At 36.5% G+C, this 20596-nt stretch overlaps 1 protein-coding gene across 7 annotated transcripts in view; it reads right to left on the reverse strand.

The window, feature by feature from the left end:
- The window catches only part of Cntn6 (contactin 6), a 342570-nt gene that overhangs the window by 71473 nt on the left and 250501 nt on the right, over positions 1 to 20596 (reverse strand). For all 7 annotated transcript variants that reach the window (XM_075983306.1, XM_075983312.1, XM_075983307.1 and 4 more), the window contains 3 exons: positions 16151 to 16287; positions 14336 to 14465; positions 11093 to 11243 (listed from right to left, as the gene is read on the reverse strand). In XM_075983306.1, the coding sequence (XP_075839421.1) occupies positions 11093 to 11243; positions 14336 to 14465; positions 16151 to 16287 (418 nt within the window). The remainder of the gene's footprint in view (positions 1 to 11092; positions 11244 to 14335; positions 14466 to 16150; positions 16288 to 20596) is intronic.

Raw genomic sequence — 20596 nt, forward strand, 5'->3', positions numbered from 1 at the left:
TCCTGGATGCAAGTGTGTTTTATTATATTTTTATGTTTTTGGAAAGAAGGTAAAAAGTCCATTGATTTACTTATGGATTCCACTGCGATTCTTCTAACAACAGGACAAAATTAATGGTCTGTTGTTTTTGTTTTTGTAGTTTGGAGCTCCTGTTTCTATTACTGATAAGGGTCAGTGATTCAGTGCTTAATGTTGCCTGGCAGAGCACACTGTTGACCTGTCTGTTCAGCAGGCTAACATTTCCTATTAAATTCACAAGTTCCCTAAATAGGAAGCCAGCACCTATAGGGAAAAATGAGACGCATTTAAGACTTTTGATTTCTATCTAGTCACTGTGTAAGTAGATCTCCAAAGAAAAGAAGTGATTAGTCAAATTCATCAGATGTGAGTTTAATTAGTGTCCTGAGAATGCCTTGAAGACATGTTCTTTATCATCATTTGCCTTGACCTCCCAAGTTGAGGTTTTTGTTGTTCTTCTGTCTCATAAATGTAAATATGCATAGATTGAACTGCACAGAGGTCAAAATGATTTCTTGAAAGCTTTAGACATCTTAGAATGCATGGAGACTTCATGCCCTTCTACATGGGCTGTGTCATTTCTGTCTCAGACACCCCTCTGTGAGATACAAGCACTATTTTCTCTAAAATGGTTCAACTGAGAACCAGAAAAACTAAAGGATTTGCTATAAGCTATCAACTAAATGAGAAGTAAAATTGGGGCCTTAACCATAGTCTTTGACTCCAAATAACTTTAAGGACAAACTATTTCTTTAGAAAAAAATGAAAAGAATATTACATACCTGAAGCAATGTTGTTTAACACTTTAGCCTCAGAGTACAGTATTGTAGTAGAAATATAAAAGGTGTTCAATGAATATGTATAAAGCTTATGAAAGAGTTAACAAATGAGTACATCATGATTTATTTATATTTGAAGTTTAGTTCAACTGCATATAATAGTATTAATGAGAAATACACCCTATAGACTTAGTTCTTTGATCTCTTAGTCCCCAGTTGGTTGGTGCTGTTTGGAGGTACATTATTGAACTTAGGAGGTAGATGCCTGAGACAGGAAGTATGCCAGTGTGGACCGCTTTTAAAACTGTAGAGTCTCACCCTATTTCTAGGTGTCTCTCTCTGCTTTCTGTTCATGGTTGGAGATGTGATATCTTAGTATTGTGTCCCTGAAACTGTTGCCATGCCTTGACCACCATCACGGATGTTCCCTCTGGAAATGTAAGCCAAAATAAACTATTCTCTAAGATGCTTTTGGCCATAATGTTTTGTCACTACAAAAGAACTATCCTGAATGATAATCAGACCCAGAAAAATGAGCATGGTATTTGCTCACTCACAGGAGAATACTATCTGTAAAGCAAAGGATAAGGAGTCTATAGTCCACTATCCCAGAGAAGCTAAGTGCCAAGAAGAACCATAAATAAACATAAACAGATCCCCATGGGATGGAGAAATAGACAAGATCTTCTGAGTAATTGGGAGCATGGGGGAAGAAGAGAAGGAGGAGGGGGGTGGGATGGGATGGAATGTGGAGGGGAGGGAGTGGGAACTGGATTTAACATGTAAAATGAGAAAAGATATGCTTTTAAAATAACTCTTTAAAAAAGAAAAGTAGCTGATATAATTAATGTACAGCTTCTAAAAGTTAAATAAAGTAAACTTTAATTTGCACTCTTTGGAGAACATAAAAACATATACTAAATATATTATGTTCCACTTGTGTTGAGTGTTCAAACTGACATGCTGAATGAAAGAATGAGGCTAAATGCCCCCAATGGTTTTCCCTTTAGTTGCAGAGTTCCCCTTAAATTCAGTGTTTTATAATTAATAGAAATATTTGTGTTTAACTTAGTCACTTCTTCACCTGAGTAAACCATTAAGAAATATATGAACCTGATATCAGTAAAGAACTTACTATTTTCAACTAGCCAAGTACTCATTTCTGTTGAATTTAACCATATTATCCAGGCATTATGTGGTTATAATAATCAATATTTAATTATTTTAGTGACCTAAAAGTAGCCTGGTGGTTTTCCTCAGGGCCATGATACTCCTCAAGGAGAGTGACCGGAACCTAGGCTGTGTAATGTTCAATGCTGAAGTCTGCAATACATGCTTTGTCTTCTGTTTAGTTTATACATTGCTGTTATATCTTAGGTATCACTAAAGAGAATGAGAAAGACATTGTATAACTATTCATTCCCACACAAAAATCAAGCAGGTTTAGACTCTTTAATGACAATAACCCATGATCACAGGGAGTGAAATTGTCTGTGATAAGAATTTTCCATGTCCCTAGACTATTAGAGTTCATGGAAGCCCTAAAGCAAACAAGGCTTTGATGATAGTGCATAAGCTAATAAGAAAAAAGCTAACTATTTTAAAAACTGCGTTTTACCTGAAAATCTCAAGGTGTCATTATTTTTTTCTGCTGTGTAGTACTCCACTGTGTAAATTTACCACATTTTCCTTATCCATTCTTCAGTCCAGGGACATTTAGGTTGTTTCCAGGTTCTGGCTATGACAAACAATGCTGCTAGAACATAGTTGAGTAACATGTCCTTGTGATATGATTGAGCATCCTTTGGGTATTTTGGGTCTTTAGTAAAATTTTTCCTAATTTTCTGAGAAATCACCATACTGATATGCAAAGGGGCTGTACCACTCTGCACTCCCACCAGCAATGCAGGAATAAAATGGATGAATCTAGAAAAGATCATATTGAGTGAGGTAACTTAGACCCAGAAAGACTCATAATGTATTCATAAGTGGCTTGTAGACAGAAAGCACAGAATGCAGCCTAAAATTCACAATCCCAGAGGACCCTAAGAGAGACATATATGCATCTAATCTACATGGGAAGATGTAGAAAAAGACAAGATCTCCTGAGAAAATTGTGAGCATGGGGCCATGGGAGAGGGCAGAGAGGAAAGGAGAGATGAAGAGAAAGAAAGGAGAGCAGAGAAAAATGTATAGCCCAATAAAATCAATAAAAGAGTTTTTAAAAAACTGCCTTTTGATCCAAGTTAACATTTCAATAGATTAAAACATTTGTCAATATGACTTCAAACAAGGGAATGTTCAGAAAGTTTTCCTTTAGCACCATAGAAGAAAACCTGGATACAGAAGGAGGGAACTTGTCTCCAAAAGTAAGCTTTATCACCTACTGGGTCTGTGATGGAAACTCCAGATTCATAAAAGAGAGAAGAAATTGTCTAAAAACATATATTGCTAACCTTTTTTTTAAGTAGCCAATACACTTTGATTACCTTGAATAGGCTTCTTTAAAGCTCTCTCAGCCACCTTAAGGTAGTTACACTTTATTGGTGGTAAGAGTCAGTGATAATGAAATTTCAAAGAAGACAGTATCATATAGAAGTTTTATACTGGAAACTAAAGAGGTCTGTTTTCCCATGGAAACACTCCCAATGTCAAGAACTGAAAAGCTTCTATTTAGAATCACTGAAAATTTCAACTAGTTTTCTATAGTTCTTTTTCATTCTTTCTTTGCATACAAGTGAGTTATTTATTACCAGAGTATTAGAAGTTTAAAGATACATATACTTTTATATGAAATGATGAATTTGGAATGACATTAAGAACATGCACGGGAACTCTATGTGACTTGTTTAAGTTCAGGACGTGACTTTATACAAATTGAAAAATTGGATCAATAGTCTGTCATTCCCCTTTACAACAGACTATTCAACAGTATGTCTACCTACACATTTAACATTGACTTTTAAAATCTAAATTAAAAAATAATCTATAACCACCTATTGTGTCCAAAATTCTGTTGTTTGCTCTTAGAAAATTTAATTTCAATTGCCTTGAAAATCTACACACACACACACGTAGATAGATATACTGAGATACAGTTATTCCAATAGTCTTATTTTATATGTTCTAGATGCAATTAGAAATAATTTGTGAATCTAGTGGTGACTGCCTCTGTCTTTAATTCCAGCAATTGAGAGAAAGAGACAAGTGGACCTTTGTGAGTTCAAGGCCACTTCAATTCTATTGCCAGAATAATTTGTTTCAATGCCTAGGACATTAATACTTTCTTTCTGTGAAATTGTTTTTCATTATGGTAGCCATTTTCAAGTTAAATATAATTACTTTGCTGGTATTATGTTCTGCATCCAACATCAATGGCCTGAAAAAGTGGTTTCTGAATATGGAAAATTATTCATTTCCCTCCTCATAGTCAGGCTATTAGTTTAAAAGAAAGAAACTACCTTGTACCTGATGGGTTAAAGACAACATCAGAATCTGTTATTTTAAATAATGCTATTCTTTACATCACATTTATACAAGGAGGCCTTTGTTAAATGTCTCAAATGTATACTCAAAACGAAACAGTGTAGAGAAGTCAACTCATCTTCTATGATATGCTATGGAACAGCATTCCTAATGTTTTCTCTCCTTCCAATTAATTTCCTTTACTTTTCCTGTCTTTCCCGTCTCCTACCCTACATTTTCCTTTTGTTCTTTCTATAATACTGCATATTATTTTATTTTTTTACTTTCAACTTTTTTGAAAGTCCTTATGAGAAGACCACAGGAAATACATTAAGCTAATACAAATGGCAGCCTATATAATGATTATCAAATTTATTCTGTTATTAATAAAAACCCAGTTGTTATATTGAGAATAAACCTGAACGATCCACAGAGCTACAGAGAAATGGCCCCACTCACTACACATCCCATGGACGGAGATACATATTACAGTTTGGTTAATCAGTCCAAACAGACTTACAAAGTTGAGAGATGCCTTTTACCTGTTCAAACACAAGACAGAAAATTATCTTACCTGACTTGTGTACACTATACATTCTATACTTATGTTAATGCAAATATGTATGGTACCTTTAAAAGTTTATGCATTTTCTTGTTGTGTTTTCAGAACAAATGGACCAGACATCAATGACAACAAATAGCCCAGGGAATCCAGACTCTCAGAATGTCTCTATTGAAATTTTCTCAAAATTCTTCATCCAAAATAGCTTCAAAACTACTAGTTGAGATCATCTAACCTTACAGAATACTCAAAACAGGACTTAAGATAAACTTTTGCCACACAGAGAGATTAAACAAAAATAATAGTTAGTTTTCTCAAGACTTGACCATTATCTCTGTATTCTCAGGATCCCTTAAAAGTGCTGCTATCCCCAGACAGCAGGAAGCAATATAGAGAACATGATGTCCACATTTCCAAAGTGGGGTGGATGATTTCTGGTTGCTCAGGGATTGTGTGCCATCATTTAGGGGCATTAGTTACTGGTCATGGTTAGAAAAAAATATTGAACAAAAGAGGTGGATTTAAGGATCTCTTTCTGTAATTAAATGGGGGAATATAAAGATGATAGAAAAAAGTACAGATTATTGAATCTGTGTTTAAATTAAAAAACAATTATTATGCTCAAATATTTTACATAGGTATTATTTTGTATATTCATATAAAATTAATGTTATTTTGTTATAAAAAACTGTATATATGACTCTACTGTTGTTTAAGGCATTGTACCTATGCAGCTCATTTAAAATATAATGTATAGTTCTAGTCCTCAAAGGTTATTACTAAAAACTGTTTAGGATAAATAAGAAATGTAGCTTAGTAGTTAGTCACCTATAATAAACAAACATGTAGTCATATAGGTATGTTCAATATCAAACAGAAGAATATTTTAGATAGACAGATGATCTCCAAATACCTTCAAAGAAATACATTTTTGGCAATTAAGATGATTTACTAACAAGACTTTTCATGACAGTGAGACATATCTGCTATTGGTAGCGCCAATTAATTTCAAAATGGGAGGACAGTCATCAATGAACCTCCATATGGAGTTTGCATTAAATGCAGAGAAACTAGCCATCTGGGCAAGAAACTTCCCTTACCCCTACTGTTGACAATAAGCTGCTCAGATTTAATGAATAGGGCACAAAAAGAAGGTGAATGCCAAACTTTACCAAGACAGGGTAGGGAACTTATCAAAACTCCTATTTCAGAAAAAAGTCTATCAGTTATTCTTTCTTTGCCTTTAGGTCAAAGATGAATGCCCCAACATTGAAAACAAACCTTGGTGACTGTCCAGGCAACCACCTTTTTCTGTTATTTCTATAGTTTGGAAGTTATTTGCTCTACACTTCTTGTTTACTCAGGTACTATTCTACCTTCTCTTTGATGTGATTAAAAACTAGATAGCTGGGTCCAGGGGTAAGTTGATCCTGAATTTCCTGAGAAACCACCACACTGCTTTCCAAAGTGGTTGGACAAGTTTGCATTCCCACCAGCAATGGATGAGGGTACCCCTTTCTCCACAACCTCTCCAGCAAAGGCTATCATTGGTGTTTCTGATTTTAGCCATTCTGACAGGTGTAAGATGGTATCTCAAAGTTGTCTTGGTTTGCATTTACCTGATCGCTAAGAAAGTTGAGCATGACCTTAAGTGTCTTTTGGCCATTTGAACTTCTTCTGTTAAGAATTCTCTGTTCAGCTCAGTGCCCCATTTTATAATTGGGTTGATTAGATTTTTATGGTCTAGTTTCTTGAGTTCTTTATATATTTTGGAGATCAGACCTTTGTCAGTTGCAGGGTTGGTGAAAATCTTCTCCCAGTCAGTGGGTTGCCTTTGTGTCCTAGTGACAGTGTCTTTGCTTTACTGAAGCTTCTCAGTCTCAGGAGGTCCCATTTATTCAGTGAGGCCCTTAATGTCTGTGCTGCTGGGGTTATACGTAAGAAGTGGTCTCCTGTGCCCATCAACCTACCCCTGGACCCAGCAATACCACTCTTGGGAATATACCCAAGAGAGGCCCTATCATAAAACAAAAGTATATGCTCTACTATCTTCATAGCAGCATTGTTTGTAATAGCCAGAACCTGGAAACAACCTAGATGCCCTTCAATGGAAGAATAGATGAAGAAAGTATGGAATGTATACATATTAGAGTACTACTCAGCAGTAAAAAACAAGGACTTCTTGAATTTTGCATACCAATGGATGGAAATAGAAAACACTATCCTGAGTGAGGTAAGCCAGACCCAAAAAGAGGAACATGGGATGTACTCACTCATATTTGGTTTCTAGCCATAAACAAAGGACATTGAGCTTATAATTAGTGATCCTAGAGAAGCTAAATAAGGAGAACCCAAAGAAAAACATATAGGCATCCTCCTGAATATTAACCTTCATCAGGCAATAAAAGGAGACAGAGACAGAGTCTCACATTGTTGCTCCGGACTGAAATCTCAAGGTCCAAATCAGGAGCAGAAGGAGAGAGAACACGAGCAAGGAACTCAGGACCGAGAGGGGTGCACCCACACACTGAGACAATGGAGATGTTCTATCGGGAACTCACCAAGGCCAGCGGTCCTGGGTCTGAAAAAACCTGGGATAAAACCGGACTAGCTGAACATTGTGGACAATGAGGACTACTGAGAACTCAAGAACAATGGCAGTGGGTTTTTGATCCTACTGCACGTACTGGTTTTGGGGGAGCCTAGGCAGTTTGGATGCTCACCTTACTAGACCTGGCTGGAGGTGGGTGGTCCTTGGACTTCCCATAGGGCAGGGAACCCTGATTGCTCTTTGGGCTGATGAGGGACAGGGACTTGATTGGGGGAGGGGGAGGGAAATGGGAGGCGGTGGCGGGGAACAGACAGAAATCTTTAATAAATAAATAAATGGAAAAAAAACTAGATAGCTATATAGCTACAATATTTCTTCTTTCCAAATTCAGAAAGAAAACCTACATGAGAGATTCAAAGTTTATATGGTTGAGAAACAAAAGCTAAGTTGTTTATCTAAAAAGGTATTCTAAGATCTAAAAAGATATTTTTAGGATGGTAATACAAGTTATGATTTAAAAGGTGGTTTAGGTTTAAACCTTTGGACTCACAAAGATAAGATAATACAGTACTTTCTCCAAATTTGCCAAATACAAATGGATAGAACATTGTAAATGTCATCCTTTCTGATACTAACTCTGATTTTATAACGTTTTAGTATGTTAGAGTTAAAATCTTTCTTTTTTATTTAGACAACATGAATGGAATGCTGTGGAATATTTTACACCGTGAGAAGATGTGTTTCTGTAATTGGTATAATAAAGACCTGAATGACCAGTAGCTAGGCAGGAGAGGGCAGGCAGGAATTCTGGGGTGAGAGAAGAAGGGAAGAAGGAGTCCAGGCATGTGTGTTGCAAATGAGATCCCAGTGAGACACTGAAGAGATTTGGTATAGAGTAGAGAATAGATGAAACTGAGCCATGTAGAAAAACATAGATTAAGAGAAAGACAAGTTAACTTAAGTTATAAGTACTAGGGGAAGAAGCCTAAACTAATGACCAAGTTTTCATAGCTAATAATAAGCTTCCATGTCATTAATTGTGTGCTGGCAGTCCTGATTAAAAAAAAGTCACTGCTACAAGCACAGATGCTGTATTTTCCAATAAGCAGCTTGAAGTCACACATTTAATGAAATCAGCGAGTACAGGAGACAATAGATGAGGAAACAAGGCAGAAAGCCTGCAGAGATATGATGTCTCATGGAGTTAACTCCATGCCCTTTGCAAATTACTGTTTAGTACTCAACAAATCAGATATATACAGATACCTGTAATTATTAGCTCCTGCTAGGGCTCAATTATTTCTTCAATTTTTTAGAATGTATATTCAGAACTTAATTTGTTTGATTTTATTGTTAAAATGTGTAATGGAGTCCCCAAACTAGTGGAAGATATTATTATAAAGACTCTGTAGGTTAAGAGGCCAGAGGATCATTCATTCTTTCATTGCAATGAAGTGAGCTTGAATATACTGTGACCACGACTAACTGCTCTGAGGCTAAGACTGATTTTATCTGGGGCAAAAGAAATAAAAAGAAAGCAATAAATGTTTGAAAATTTTATGTCCCTTTTGCTTTCTGGATTTTCTTTCACCACAATCATTTCCATCAGTTCCTCACAGTTTCTCACATTCTCTTTATTCTTTCCTCACACATACCTTTTAAGGTCATTAAAGGTCACTGTCATCTCTTCCTGTTCTTTGGCTTCACACTTTAGAACCACTTTGTCCAACACAGCACCGTTCATCAGTATATCTGAATCCACATCACTAGAGTATATATAACATCTAGATCTGCGGAAGTAGGTCTGGAGTATTCTTCTACATCAGCATGTTTAAAATGTGATTTGATTTTAGGGGTGAAAGGTAAAATGCACAGAAAGCAACTTTTATGATGTTCAACAGGGGGCTTCTGCAGTCACTTCCCAGAGGAGGCCAGTTTGGCCTCTAGCAGCAGGTTATCTTCACCTTTCTGTTCCCATAAGCCAACATGCCTGTCCCTTTGTGTTGAGGCATTTCCCTAAGTAAAGCCTCTCTCTAAGACTCTAATACCCACTCATTCATCTATTGTGACTCATTCATTAAAAGTTCGGGGGAATTTCTATTTTAGGACGTCTTTAATCCAGGGATATAAAACCTTTTTATAAAGGCAAGGCTAAGGAATGAAGGAAGGCACTATGATGCCTCCTCTCAAACATTTCATCAGGTATTTGGAGAGCGCTATAAGGACAGCAGATAGAGTCAGCAGAACCACCAGCACCAGTGCAAATTTCTGATGTTTGTTGTTGTCTCCCCTTTATTCTCTCTTCCTTGGCTACAAGGGCAATATTAGGAATGTCAATATCAAATCAAGGTCCTCACATCTAGCCTCTGAAGTTTGTTTCCCTAGAAAAATCTTCAGAGGTTCTTTGTCAAAATCCATATATCTAGCTTATCCTGCAATATTAAGTATGTTACATAGTGAATCTATTTTTGCAACACTTGACCAAAATCAAGTTGTGAATGTTCATGTGAAGTGACAGCTCACAAACCAGTCTTTCACTAAAACTACAAACGGGCACACTTATCCAGTGCCAAGTCATTGGGTAAAGGTTCCTCCATTTTAGCTGAGCTGTGACAACACCCTTAACTACAATAATCTACTTTCCAGACTAATGTTCTCTCTCTGCTTTTCACCTTTCCTGTCCTGTGGATCGCCAAGAAAAAGCCATCCACCAAAGACATTTATCCATCTCCTGAAATTCCTTATCTACTTACTGCTAACCCCTTAGCAATATCCAACTGTGAACAACAAAGGCAACTTTTCAAATTCACCCACCCCTTTCTGTCCTATAACTACCTGATTTTATAAGCAGCCAGCAGGCTAAGATTCTTACAGAGACTTCCTCTGCAGCTCCTGCCCCAGAAAGGCTTGTAGTATTTGTCAGCCACCTCATCCCCTTGTCTGTGTTCCAGTCATTTCCATTGAATTTTGCTTTTCTTTCATGTGCTCTGTCTTGCCAGATAAGGGTCACTGCTACATATTTTTGTTGAAAAGCTCTATGAATTCATATGTGCACAATGGTTCATTCTTAACAGGAAGACTCAGTCACACACAGGGGCCATTCAAATACAGCTGCCAACTGTGGTCTGACTGTCCTTCCTATACACAAGAATCTATAGAGCAATGTAATGAACCATATTATATGTTTGAAAAAGAAAAAGTATTCCATTCTGCTGCACTGTGCTAGAAAACATTCAAGTGAGGATTTCAAGTTTCTCACCTGCAACCATTCTGGAAGGAAACCTCTCCTGCTTCTCTACAGGAACCTCTCCACACTATTTTTTTTTTCATGTGGTGAATTCATTTAGTCATGGGGTGAACACCTGTGTGACTATTTAAAAACCATAGCACCAGGTGTGTGCCTAGGAGTATCTCTTGCCTTTGTATAATGTTCTCGCTGATTTCTCAGCAGGCTGGGTCAGGAAAAAGGCTTCAAACTGAATATAGAAAAAGGTCTTAAAGGATTTTAAAAATATACCTCTATTATAAGTATGTGCAATGAAAATATTGCAGCCAAATTACACAAACAAGCTTTATAGCTACTTATGTTTACATAGGATGTGAAACCGTTGGCATCTCGAGGTACTCCACTGAAACTTTATCACAGAAGAAAAAGCTGGGTTTGGGAGTTGGTACATTATAAAATACAAAAAAAAAGTACTTATAAAGATGTCTTACCTTTTACTTTGCCTTAGGCTCTCTGTTCCTCTTTTCCAAGAAATAGACGCTTTAGGGAAGGCATTTGGTTTGCATTCAATAGAAATGTCACCACCAACTTGAACAACTGAGATTTTTTTAATGGGTTTTTTTGAGAAATCTGGAGCTGAGGCTAAAAGCAAAAATTAAAAATTGATTAATTAAATCACTCAATTAACATGCATTAACTTAAAATTAAACTAACACACTGGATAAAATGTAACATTTTTATTCAAAATTAAAGTTAATATACTCAAGCTGACTTAAGGCCAGTTTAAGTACACAATACACACATATACATAGACATTTGCACAATATTTACATATGCATGGATAAAAAATGTATATACATGATTTACATCATTGAAGCAAAGCAGAAGTATTTTGTCATTATTTCCAGTTTCTTTTAGAAAATTTAAGGTGGAGAAATATAATATGACTTCAATAGAATTAGATGAGCAAAGTGAAATTTAAAAACCTCACATTTGTCAGTCTTAGTCTTGTTCCTACAAGGTTAGATAAGTAATAGTTCACTGAAAAGAGAACCTAAAAGAGGACTTGGGAAGCACCTAAGCCTTCCATGTTCCTGATAGTTGGATCTGTGTGTCTAATCTCAGTTTCTAAAGTCCAATTGAACTGAAGTTTTCAAACATTTCGGGTTTTCTGACTTCTTGGCTTTTTAAAGCAATTGCTTCTCTGCCTGCATCTGGCCCATGCAACTTGCTTTTACGATCCAAGATTGAAAGGGGTGTTCTCAATTAAGGTTCCATTTGGTTTGCCTTGTGTCTGAATACCAATAGTTCAGTTTAAAACTGGCTATTTTCTAGTGAAAGTGTAAGTTCAGTAAAGGTGAGGGTCACTCTCATTTGAGTATCTTTTCTTGGAGCCTGGGAAGTAGTAAATACCCAATGAAATAGTCATGAGTAATGAAGAAACAAGATGCCTGCCACCCAAATGCCTATAATATTTGGTGTCTTACTTTATTCTTGTTTCCTTCATTCTTTCTGTCTCTAATCAACTCAGGGTTAAAAACACCTCACTCTTATCTACTGCAGCAGACACCATTGTTTGAATTTCATGAGGTGTCAATCTCACATTGTTCCAACCTCAGTATTTTCCCCTCTAAGGAATTGTTTTCCTTGTTCTACGCTTTCTTCAATATCTGCATGACAATGTGACAAGAGTCTTAGTTAAGGAAATGAATAAAATCTTAATGGATCATTCTTTTTAAATAAGAGATAGATATGAGAGGAGCTGTCTCCTTCCTTTCCTCCTGACCTGAATATGGACTGCAGCTACAATAGCCATCCTGAATCCACACATCTACACATTTGAAGGAAAGGGTTCACACCTAGCTACAGTGTACTACTTGACAGCTAGTGCACAAGTAAGCGGAGGTAGAGAGTCACAATGTCTTAAGTTTCTTGCTTTTCTTATGCTTGTGTGGATGAAAATATTTCTCATGCTCATATTTGTAGCTGAAAAGATTTCTTCTGGATCCCACTGTTTTGTCTTCAAGACCACTCACTAGAATCCAGTTGCTTGATTAAAACACAGCTGAATTTGGACACATATAATGATGGAAACCTAATGTAGTGCCAAAATGGAAAAATAGTTAAAACCCTTTTATGTTATAAAAAACATGATTGAGTTCCATCCATTTGCCTGAAAATTTCATGATGTCATTTTTTTGTTTCATTTTGCATTGTTTTAACCGCTAAGTAATATTTATCATTCATTTATCTGTTGTATAAATGAACCACATTTTTTAAAATCCATTCTTTGATTGAGCGGCATCTAAGTTGTTTACAGGTTCTGGCTATTACAAATAACACTTGAATGAACAAGTAGATGATACCCAGTTGTCAGAGAAATCTCCATACTGATTTCCAAAGCAGGCTGTACAAGTTTCCACTTCTACCATCAGTGGAGGAGTGTTCCCCTCACTCCATATGCTCTCCAACATAATCTGTCCTCAGTGGTTTTGGTCTTAGCCATTCTGACAGGTGTAAGATGGTATCTCAGAGTTGTTTTAATTTGCATTTCACTGACTAAGGATATTGAGTAATTCCTTAAACATCTTTTAGCAGGTAAATAGATGGAACTAGAAAAAATCAACCTGAGTGAGGTAAGTCAGACCCAGAAAGACAAAAGAGGGTATGTACTCACTCATAAGTGGATACTAGATGTAAAGCAAAGGATCAGACTATAATCCACAACTTCAGAGAGGCTAGGTAACAAGGAAGACCCTAAGAGGGATGCATGCATTGACCTGAGAAGGGGAAACAAAGGAGATCTGGGTAAACTGGGAATGGAGAGGGAGGGAGGGAGAAAGGAAGGGAATGGTCGAGTTGGGGAAGGGACTGAGTGGAAGAGCAATGAAACAGCTAACTTGATAGAGAGAGCCATTATGAAGTTAGAGAGAAACCTGATGCTATTGAAATTCCCAGGAATCAACAAGCATGACCCCAGCTAAGACTACTAGCATTGGTGGAAATGGTGTCTGAATGGCCCTTCTTCTGTAACCAGATTGGAGAATAACCTGTCAGCATTGAACCTGTATCTAGTAGTTGACGAAGCAGATGCAGAGATTCACAGCCAAGCACCAGGCTGAGCTCCTGGAGTCCAGTCAAAGAGAGGGAGGAGGGATTATATGAGCAAGGGGGGGGCAAGATCATGATGGAAAAATCTACAGAGACAGTTGACTGGAACTCATGGGAACTGATGGACTCCAGACCAACTGCTGGGGAGTCTATATGGCACTGAACTAGGCCCTCTGCATGTGGGCAACAGTAGTGTAGCTTGGTCTGTTGGAGAAGCCCCGGCAGTGGGATCAGGGCATATCTGTGGTGCTTGAGCTGGCTTTTTGGAGCCCCCTTTTTTTTTCTGTTGGGCTGTCTTTCTTGCCCAGCCTTGATCAAGGGGAGAGGGGATTGGTCCTGCCAGAATTTGTTTACTCCCTATGGGAGGCCTTTCCCTTTCTGAGGAGTGAATGGCGGTGGGTTGGGAGGAAGGGGAAGTGGAAGAGGGCAGCAAGGGAGAACTGTGGGTGGCATGTAAAATGAATAAACTAATTTTAAATAAAAAAGGCTAATTGAGATATTTCTCATTGTTTTTAGAGATAGTAATTTCTAGTTCACTGGAAAAGAATCAGGTTCAGATGACATATAAAAAGCAGGATGTAAGGTTTAGTTTCAAATTTCCTGGATATAAATGAATGGCTTACCTAAAACTCTCAATTCTGCATTTGCATAAATTGTCTGGTATTTGTTTTCTGCCGCACATTGGTAGATCCCGGAGTCTGACACATTCAGCATGGTGATGATAAGAGTTCCATTTTCAATCTGAATTCTCTCCTAATAAAGGAAGAGCCATCAAAAGGTGTTTTGCTTTAATATAAAAGATGTTCCATTGTTAATGTAAGCATTCTCTTGCACAAAATATATTAATGGAAAACATTTTTCCCTAACGTTGAGAACTTTCACTTCAAGATCCTGAGTAACTTTCTAAAGATAAAAAAGTACAAAGCATAATATTTGTGGATTAATTTTTTGGGGCACTGGAATAATCTATGTTACATCATTTCTGTGTAGATTGGCAGCCTCTCAATGGAATATACGAAACTGTCACTTCTATGATATTCAAAATGATTTAGAAAGTTCCACCACTCTGGAAATGTGATGATGTTACAATATGTTGCTCAAGTTCTAAGTTAGAGAAGCCACAGCCTTCCTTTCTGTAACTTCCTTTACCTCCTGCTTCAGCATCAAACATCTGCTACAAGGAACTGTTTAGGGTACTGAAATAGTATTTTGGTAAACAAAGTTAATAGTTGATAGCAAATATATAACCTAAACTAAACATTTCAATGAATCCACTATCATTCTCTAAGGATAATATAAGTGGGTTAGAGAAAAACAAAAAGAGAATTTATTCTAAAGGCATCCTGTAGGAATGTTCCACTAAACACACACACACACACAGACACACACAGACACACACACACACACACACACACACACACACACAACATTGTTTTCAGCTTCCAAACAATATATTCTTTATGACTCTGGTTATGGATCCATGTACAAATAAAATACATTAACACTATTATCTGGAGAATTTGATAAGGGTAAAATACTCTCATGGAATAGGTACCATAAGAGAAAATATGTTTATACTTGAAATGTGTACAAAGCCTCAGATCTTTTCTTATGGAGTAAGGATAGCCATCACAGTTTCTAGAAGTGGGAGAGTGTGTATCAACTCAGAGTCTGAGTCCTTCTACTAGACAAAGTTTAGCAGACTACATCTTCTACTTACTGTTCAATAACCTTGGAAAACTGTTTCACTTCTCTGTGTTCCTTGTCTGGTAGCCACAGGTACTGTTCTGAAAGCTAATTTTAACTTCAGTAGCTGCTTTACAACTTCAGACAAGTGTCTCAGCCTCTCTAAATACAGTTCTTCATATATTTGAAGGAATGATCACTATCTATCTCTCTCACATTATCTTGACAAAGCAATGTACAGAAAACAACAAGGTAGAAGACCTAACACACAGGGCAGCTCATCAATTGTAAACTTTGATGGTGATACACTCTTTTTAGTTTCTTACTGTTTAGAATATTTTATTTATTTCTTGAGATTTCATGCTTTCTAAAATGTTTCCTGATAATACCCCCCACAGTTCCCCCACTGTAACTCCCCCATATCCATCCCAAATATCCTCTTCCAACTTCATGCTCCCTTCTTTCTGTTTCTTTTCTTCTCCTTTATTATTATCCCACAGATTCCAATTAATGCTTCCTGAGCATGTCCTAATGTCATCTAGATGTGAACTCATCACTAACTGCTAGTATGTCCAAGTGTTTAATCCCAACACCCTTTACTTGCTCTGGGTTTGTTTAAGGATTACATAAATGTAAGCTTTATGCTCTGGAGTTCACTGAATACTACAAAGACATGAGCTGCTACTGGGAATGACTGTTATTCTAACAAAATGTGCTATAATGGAATGAATTTCTAACATATAGCTACTTACCTCTGGATTGAGGCGTTCACCATTCTTTAGCCATGTGTACCAAGGATTTGGCTTTCCAGTAGCTTTGCATTCCCAAAACAAGCTGTCATAGATAGAAAGGTATGTATTTTGGATTTTCTGTTCCCATTCTGGAGGGGCTGTTTAAAAAAAAGTAAACAGAATCAAGAATATCAAGTAAGTAATACAGTATGTTCCAAGTTCTTAGTGACCTGGTGAACTGCCATTAGAGTATGTAAGAATTGGGAGGGGATAAGCGGGGAGAGAAGGGGAGTGGAGTGGAGGGGAGGGGAGGAATGCACGAGTCTAGCGGGGCAACGGTCACAATTATCACCCCATATTTGGCTCAAACTAAAGGTTGCTGTCTGTCATTTTGCTGCACCTGTGCAACAACTTGTAAATTCTGAGTAAAGGTCAAAATTCAGAAGACAGCTAAAGAATATTGCCGTGCTAAATCATGGTGCATAGTCAATTGAGAAGTGATGACTACATTTAAACACTTTGAAGGCAATTTCTTGATAAATATATAAGTTCAAAGCTAACAAAAAGAAAAATGTAGGTGAACCAGAAATAATTCACCACAAAATCTTAACAAAACATAAATGTGAGCCTCCACTTTTTTAAAGATAACCCAGTATCCTTTGGGTTCTTAAGAATTAATGTAGACTTTGGGAGTTGTACTACAACTTACTAAAGTAAAATACTTAACTTTAAATCCACACATGGAGTTTGATAAAATTCATTTTCTGATCTAAACAAGTTATGCACAGGAGTAGGCATAAAGCAACTAGTATATCAAATATAAAAGAAAAGATGCCTTACTGTCATTCAGGTAGACAGCTGGGTACACATTAAATGTATTAGCATATATGGTCTTTCCATTACAGTACTTGAACCCTGTACACAGTTGTTCATCTCATATCTCCTTTAGTTCTGTCCTTGTATCCTTATGAAAGACAGAAATCCCGCCTTTCCTTGAAATCTCTGGGTAAGTCTAGCTAGATGTTTGACACTTCTGCAATTATTTTAGTGTAGGTTCCCAGAAGCCATATCAAGAGCTCACCACTGCCTTTTTCTCTGGCTTCCACAGGTTCAATGTCTCAAGAATTTTGCAGAGATATCAGGTAACCTTTTCAAGATGTCATTTTAAAAATTCAGGAGCCAAATTATAATCACTGAACAAAGGAAAGCACTACCTTTCAGTGAGTGCTCCTACAATGGAGAAGTCTGAGGCTAAGATTCTTCAGCTTGCACAGAAACAAAGCCAATGGAAGAGGAGTTATTCACTAAGCCAAAAACAAGGGCTGTTTTATTTTAAACACACTTCTAATATATCTTCCTGAACTGTCTACCTAGGGAAATCAAAGGGAGGCACGGAAACAAGTATTCCTTGGTTCCTGGCTACAATCATCTAAGGATAAACTACTATGCATCCTGTTTATGGTTTCAATAGTACTGAGCTGACTGTTGAAAAAGCAAAATAAAATAAAATAGAAAAGCATGACGATGAAATGAGGTGCTTAGCATGCCTTCACTACCAGACTCGTTCAGCCCTATAACATGTGATGCTGCACCCACTGCAGCAAGCAGAGGAAGGAATGGGGCTATGTGGAGTTAAAATGTTATATACCACAAAAGCCGTGTATCTGATTCCAGGCTTCTCTACTGTGATACATGCCTCCATTAAGGCTCTGCAGGGAGCTGGTCACCAAATAGAAGAAGTCATGGTATCCCTGGGTGGTAAAACTCAGTCTATGATTATCTCCTGTGGAAATCAGATCTATTTCCAATTTTAGAACATATCTCTTGAAGCCCTGAGAAACAAATCACAGCAAGGCTTCTAACAACCCAATGCACTGACAAAAACTGAAACTTCTTTCTCTGTGCTAATATAATTTGTAAATATTTATGAAAAAAATATGGGGATAGATGTTTGGCCTAAGGAAAACTGCATTTTTGTGTACAAATCCATAGCTTGTAAAGTTTAAGATCTAAATTTAAAAGATTTACCATTATCACTTTAAATTATATGAAAAATATAGTATAAGTATATTTATATGATGTGTGTGTGTGTGTCTGTGTAGGGGAATGTACAGAAGTCAGAGGTGTCAGATCCACATGGAGCTGGAGTTACAGATTGCCTCTTGCTACCTGCCTGAAATATGTTCTGGGAATTGATATCAGGTCTCTGCAACAGCAGCACATTCTCTTAAATCTAATTTTTTTCCTCAAGTTTCAAAATACAACACCATACATAGCATATAGGTGCACACATATTGATTACTGTAAAATTGCAACATTAAGACATGTACACTTATTTAATGTACATATTCATTGACTCTTATCATTTTAATGAGAAAGGTCTTAAATGTCTGTCTATATAAGAAATATAGGGAAAATCATTTAATAACTTGGGTTTACCATATAAGCTTGAGTTTCAGATAATTCTTTCCCACTGCTAGCTATATAACATCAAGTAACTATTTAAAATATATTATAATCACTGTAATTATAGTAATACCTTAAAGGCAAATTTCAGAGGTTAAAATACAGAATGCAGAAGGATATACAATGTTGCTCTTTCGATTTGTAGCTTAAGCTCATCAGTATAATAAAATGGAAATTTTTTCTTTCTTCTCCCTTCCTCCCTCCCTCCCTCCATCCCTCCCTCCCTCCCTCCCTCCCTCCATCCCTCCCTCCCTCCCTCTTTCTTCTTTTCTTTCTTTTTATTGTTTTTTTTTTTTTGAGACAGGATTTCTCTGTGTAGCTTTGGAGCCTATCCTGGAATTTGCTCTGTAGATAAGGCTACCCTCGAACTCACAGAGATCCACCTGTCTCTGCCTTCCAAGGGCTGGGATTAAAGGTGTGGACCACCATCACCTAGCTGGAAACTCCTTCTTGATTTTCAAGTATTATTCAGTTCTAACATGAGTTGACATATCTTCATATTTTGACGTATAAATTAATATGTGGCTCTAATGCATAGTGATTATTTAACCCATCAGTTGTTTATTTTTCTTCCAAAAGGAATGGTAGTAATCATAGAACAGTTGACTAGTGAGCTGGACTGGGATCATTATGTTAAAAACTATAGTCAAGTAAAAAGTGTCCAGGTTTAGATGAGTCTTCAAGGCTTTGACCTTGAAGTTGAATATCATACATACATAAAGTATAGTTTGTTGTTAATTTAGTCTACAGATAATTTTATTCTGATTCATCACTTAGCTGTAGCCTTTTCTGTTATATAAACAATATGAAATATTTTTTATCAAAACTGAGCTGAAGCCTTTAGTTTTTTTTTGTGTGTGTGGTAAAACTCTCAGTTCTTTCTTTACTAATACATTGCCAAAGACACCTCCTGACAAAAATGTCCTTAAGAATCAAATCCTACTGAAAAATCAAATTAATTTTCTTGGCAAGCATCAATAAAATTGTAGAACAATAACAACAAGGAAAATTATTCTATTTATAAGAAACAACTTTCACTTCAGGTTAAAATAGGAACTCCTAAATAAAATGGAAAATAATAAATCCAAAGGCACATATGTTGTCCTCACAGTATATCCAGTTATTAAAACTATGGGATAATTACAATAAACTTTTCAGATTATTCAAATATTATTTCAATAACTATCATTGAACAATACAGTTTCTGAGAGTTCTCGATCTTAGAATCAACAAATAGTTTGATAATTCTTTGATATATTTTATAGGTTTAGTGGTTCTGAGAAGATGACTCAGCAATTAGAAGTACTGGCTAGTCTTCCAGAAGATTCATGCTTGAGTCTCACCACTTATTTGACAGTGAGGAATTCAACACTTTCTTTTGGTGTCTTAGGCAACAGGCATAAATGTGGTGCATGGAAAAAAATCCATATAAAATAACAAAAATAGAAAAATTCAAAGACATTCTTATTTTGGTTTGTATGAAACAAGATAAAAAGATAATATTTGAATAATATATGCATTTATTATATCGCAAAGTATCTTTAGCTCAAATGATATTTTAGAAACTAGGGCAAAGCTGATTTTCATTGAGGCAATGAACTGATTTTTCTGTTATCTTCAGATGGGCAGACAAGTACTGAAAACGTATAAGGAATAAAATGTATTCTGCCATTCAGTCTATTTTTCTATTCATTTTTTCCTTTGCTTGTAAATCCTATTGAGAATATTAATTAAGATTGCCATAGGCTACGACTGAATATTCTATGCGAAGTATATTTTTGTCATGAAAACCTTGTGTGACAAGCTTTATAGTCGTTAACACGAAATTGCTGACATTCTTCAGTCAACTCTAATAAACAATGTTATGCATAGACTGTGTTGAAATTTATGTTATTGTGTGGCTCTATGTGCATATGTTTATGCTTGTGCATGTTCATACATTCATAAATGGAGTGCAGAGATGGATGTTGAGTGGGTATCATCATCAACCTTATTTTTGAT

This window comes from Microtus pennsylvanicus, chromosome 8 (genome assembly GCF_037038515.1).
Source record: "Microtus pennsylvanicus isolate mMicPen1 chromosome 8, mMicPen1.hap1, whole genome shotgun sequence".
In the NCBI taxonomy this organism is placed as follows: Eukaryota; Metazoa; Chordata; class Mammalia; order Rodentia; family Cricetidae; genus Microtus; species Microtus pennsylvanicus.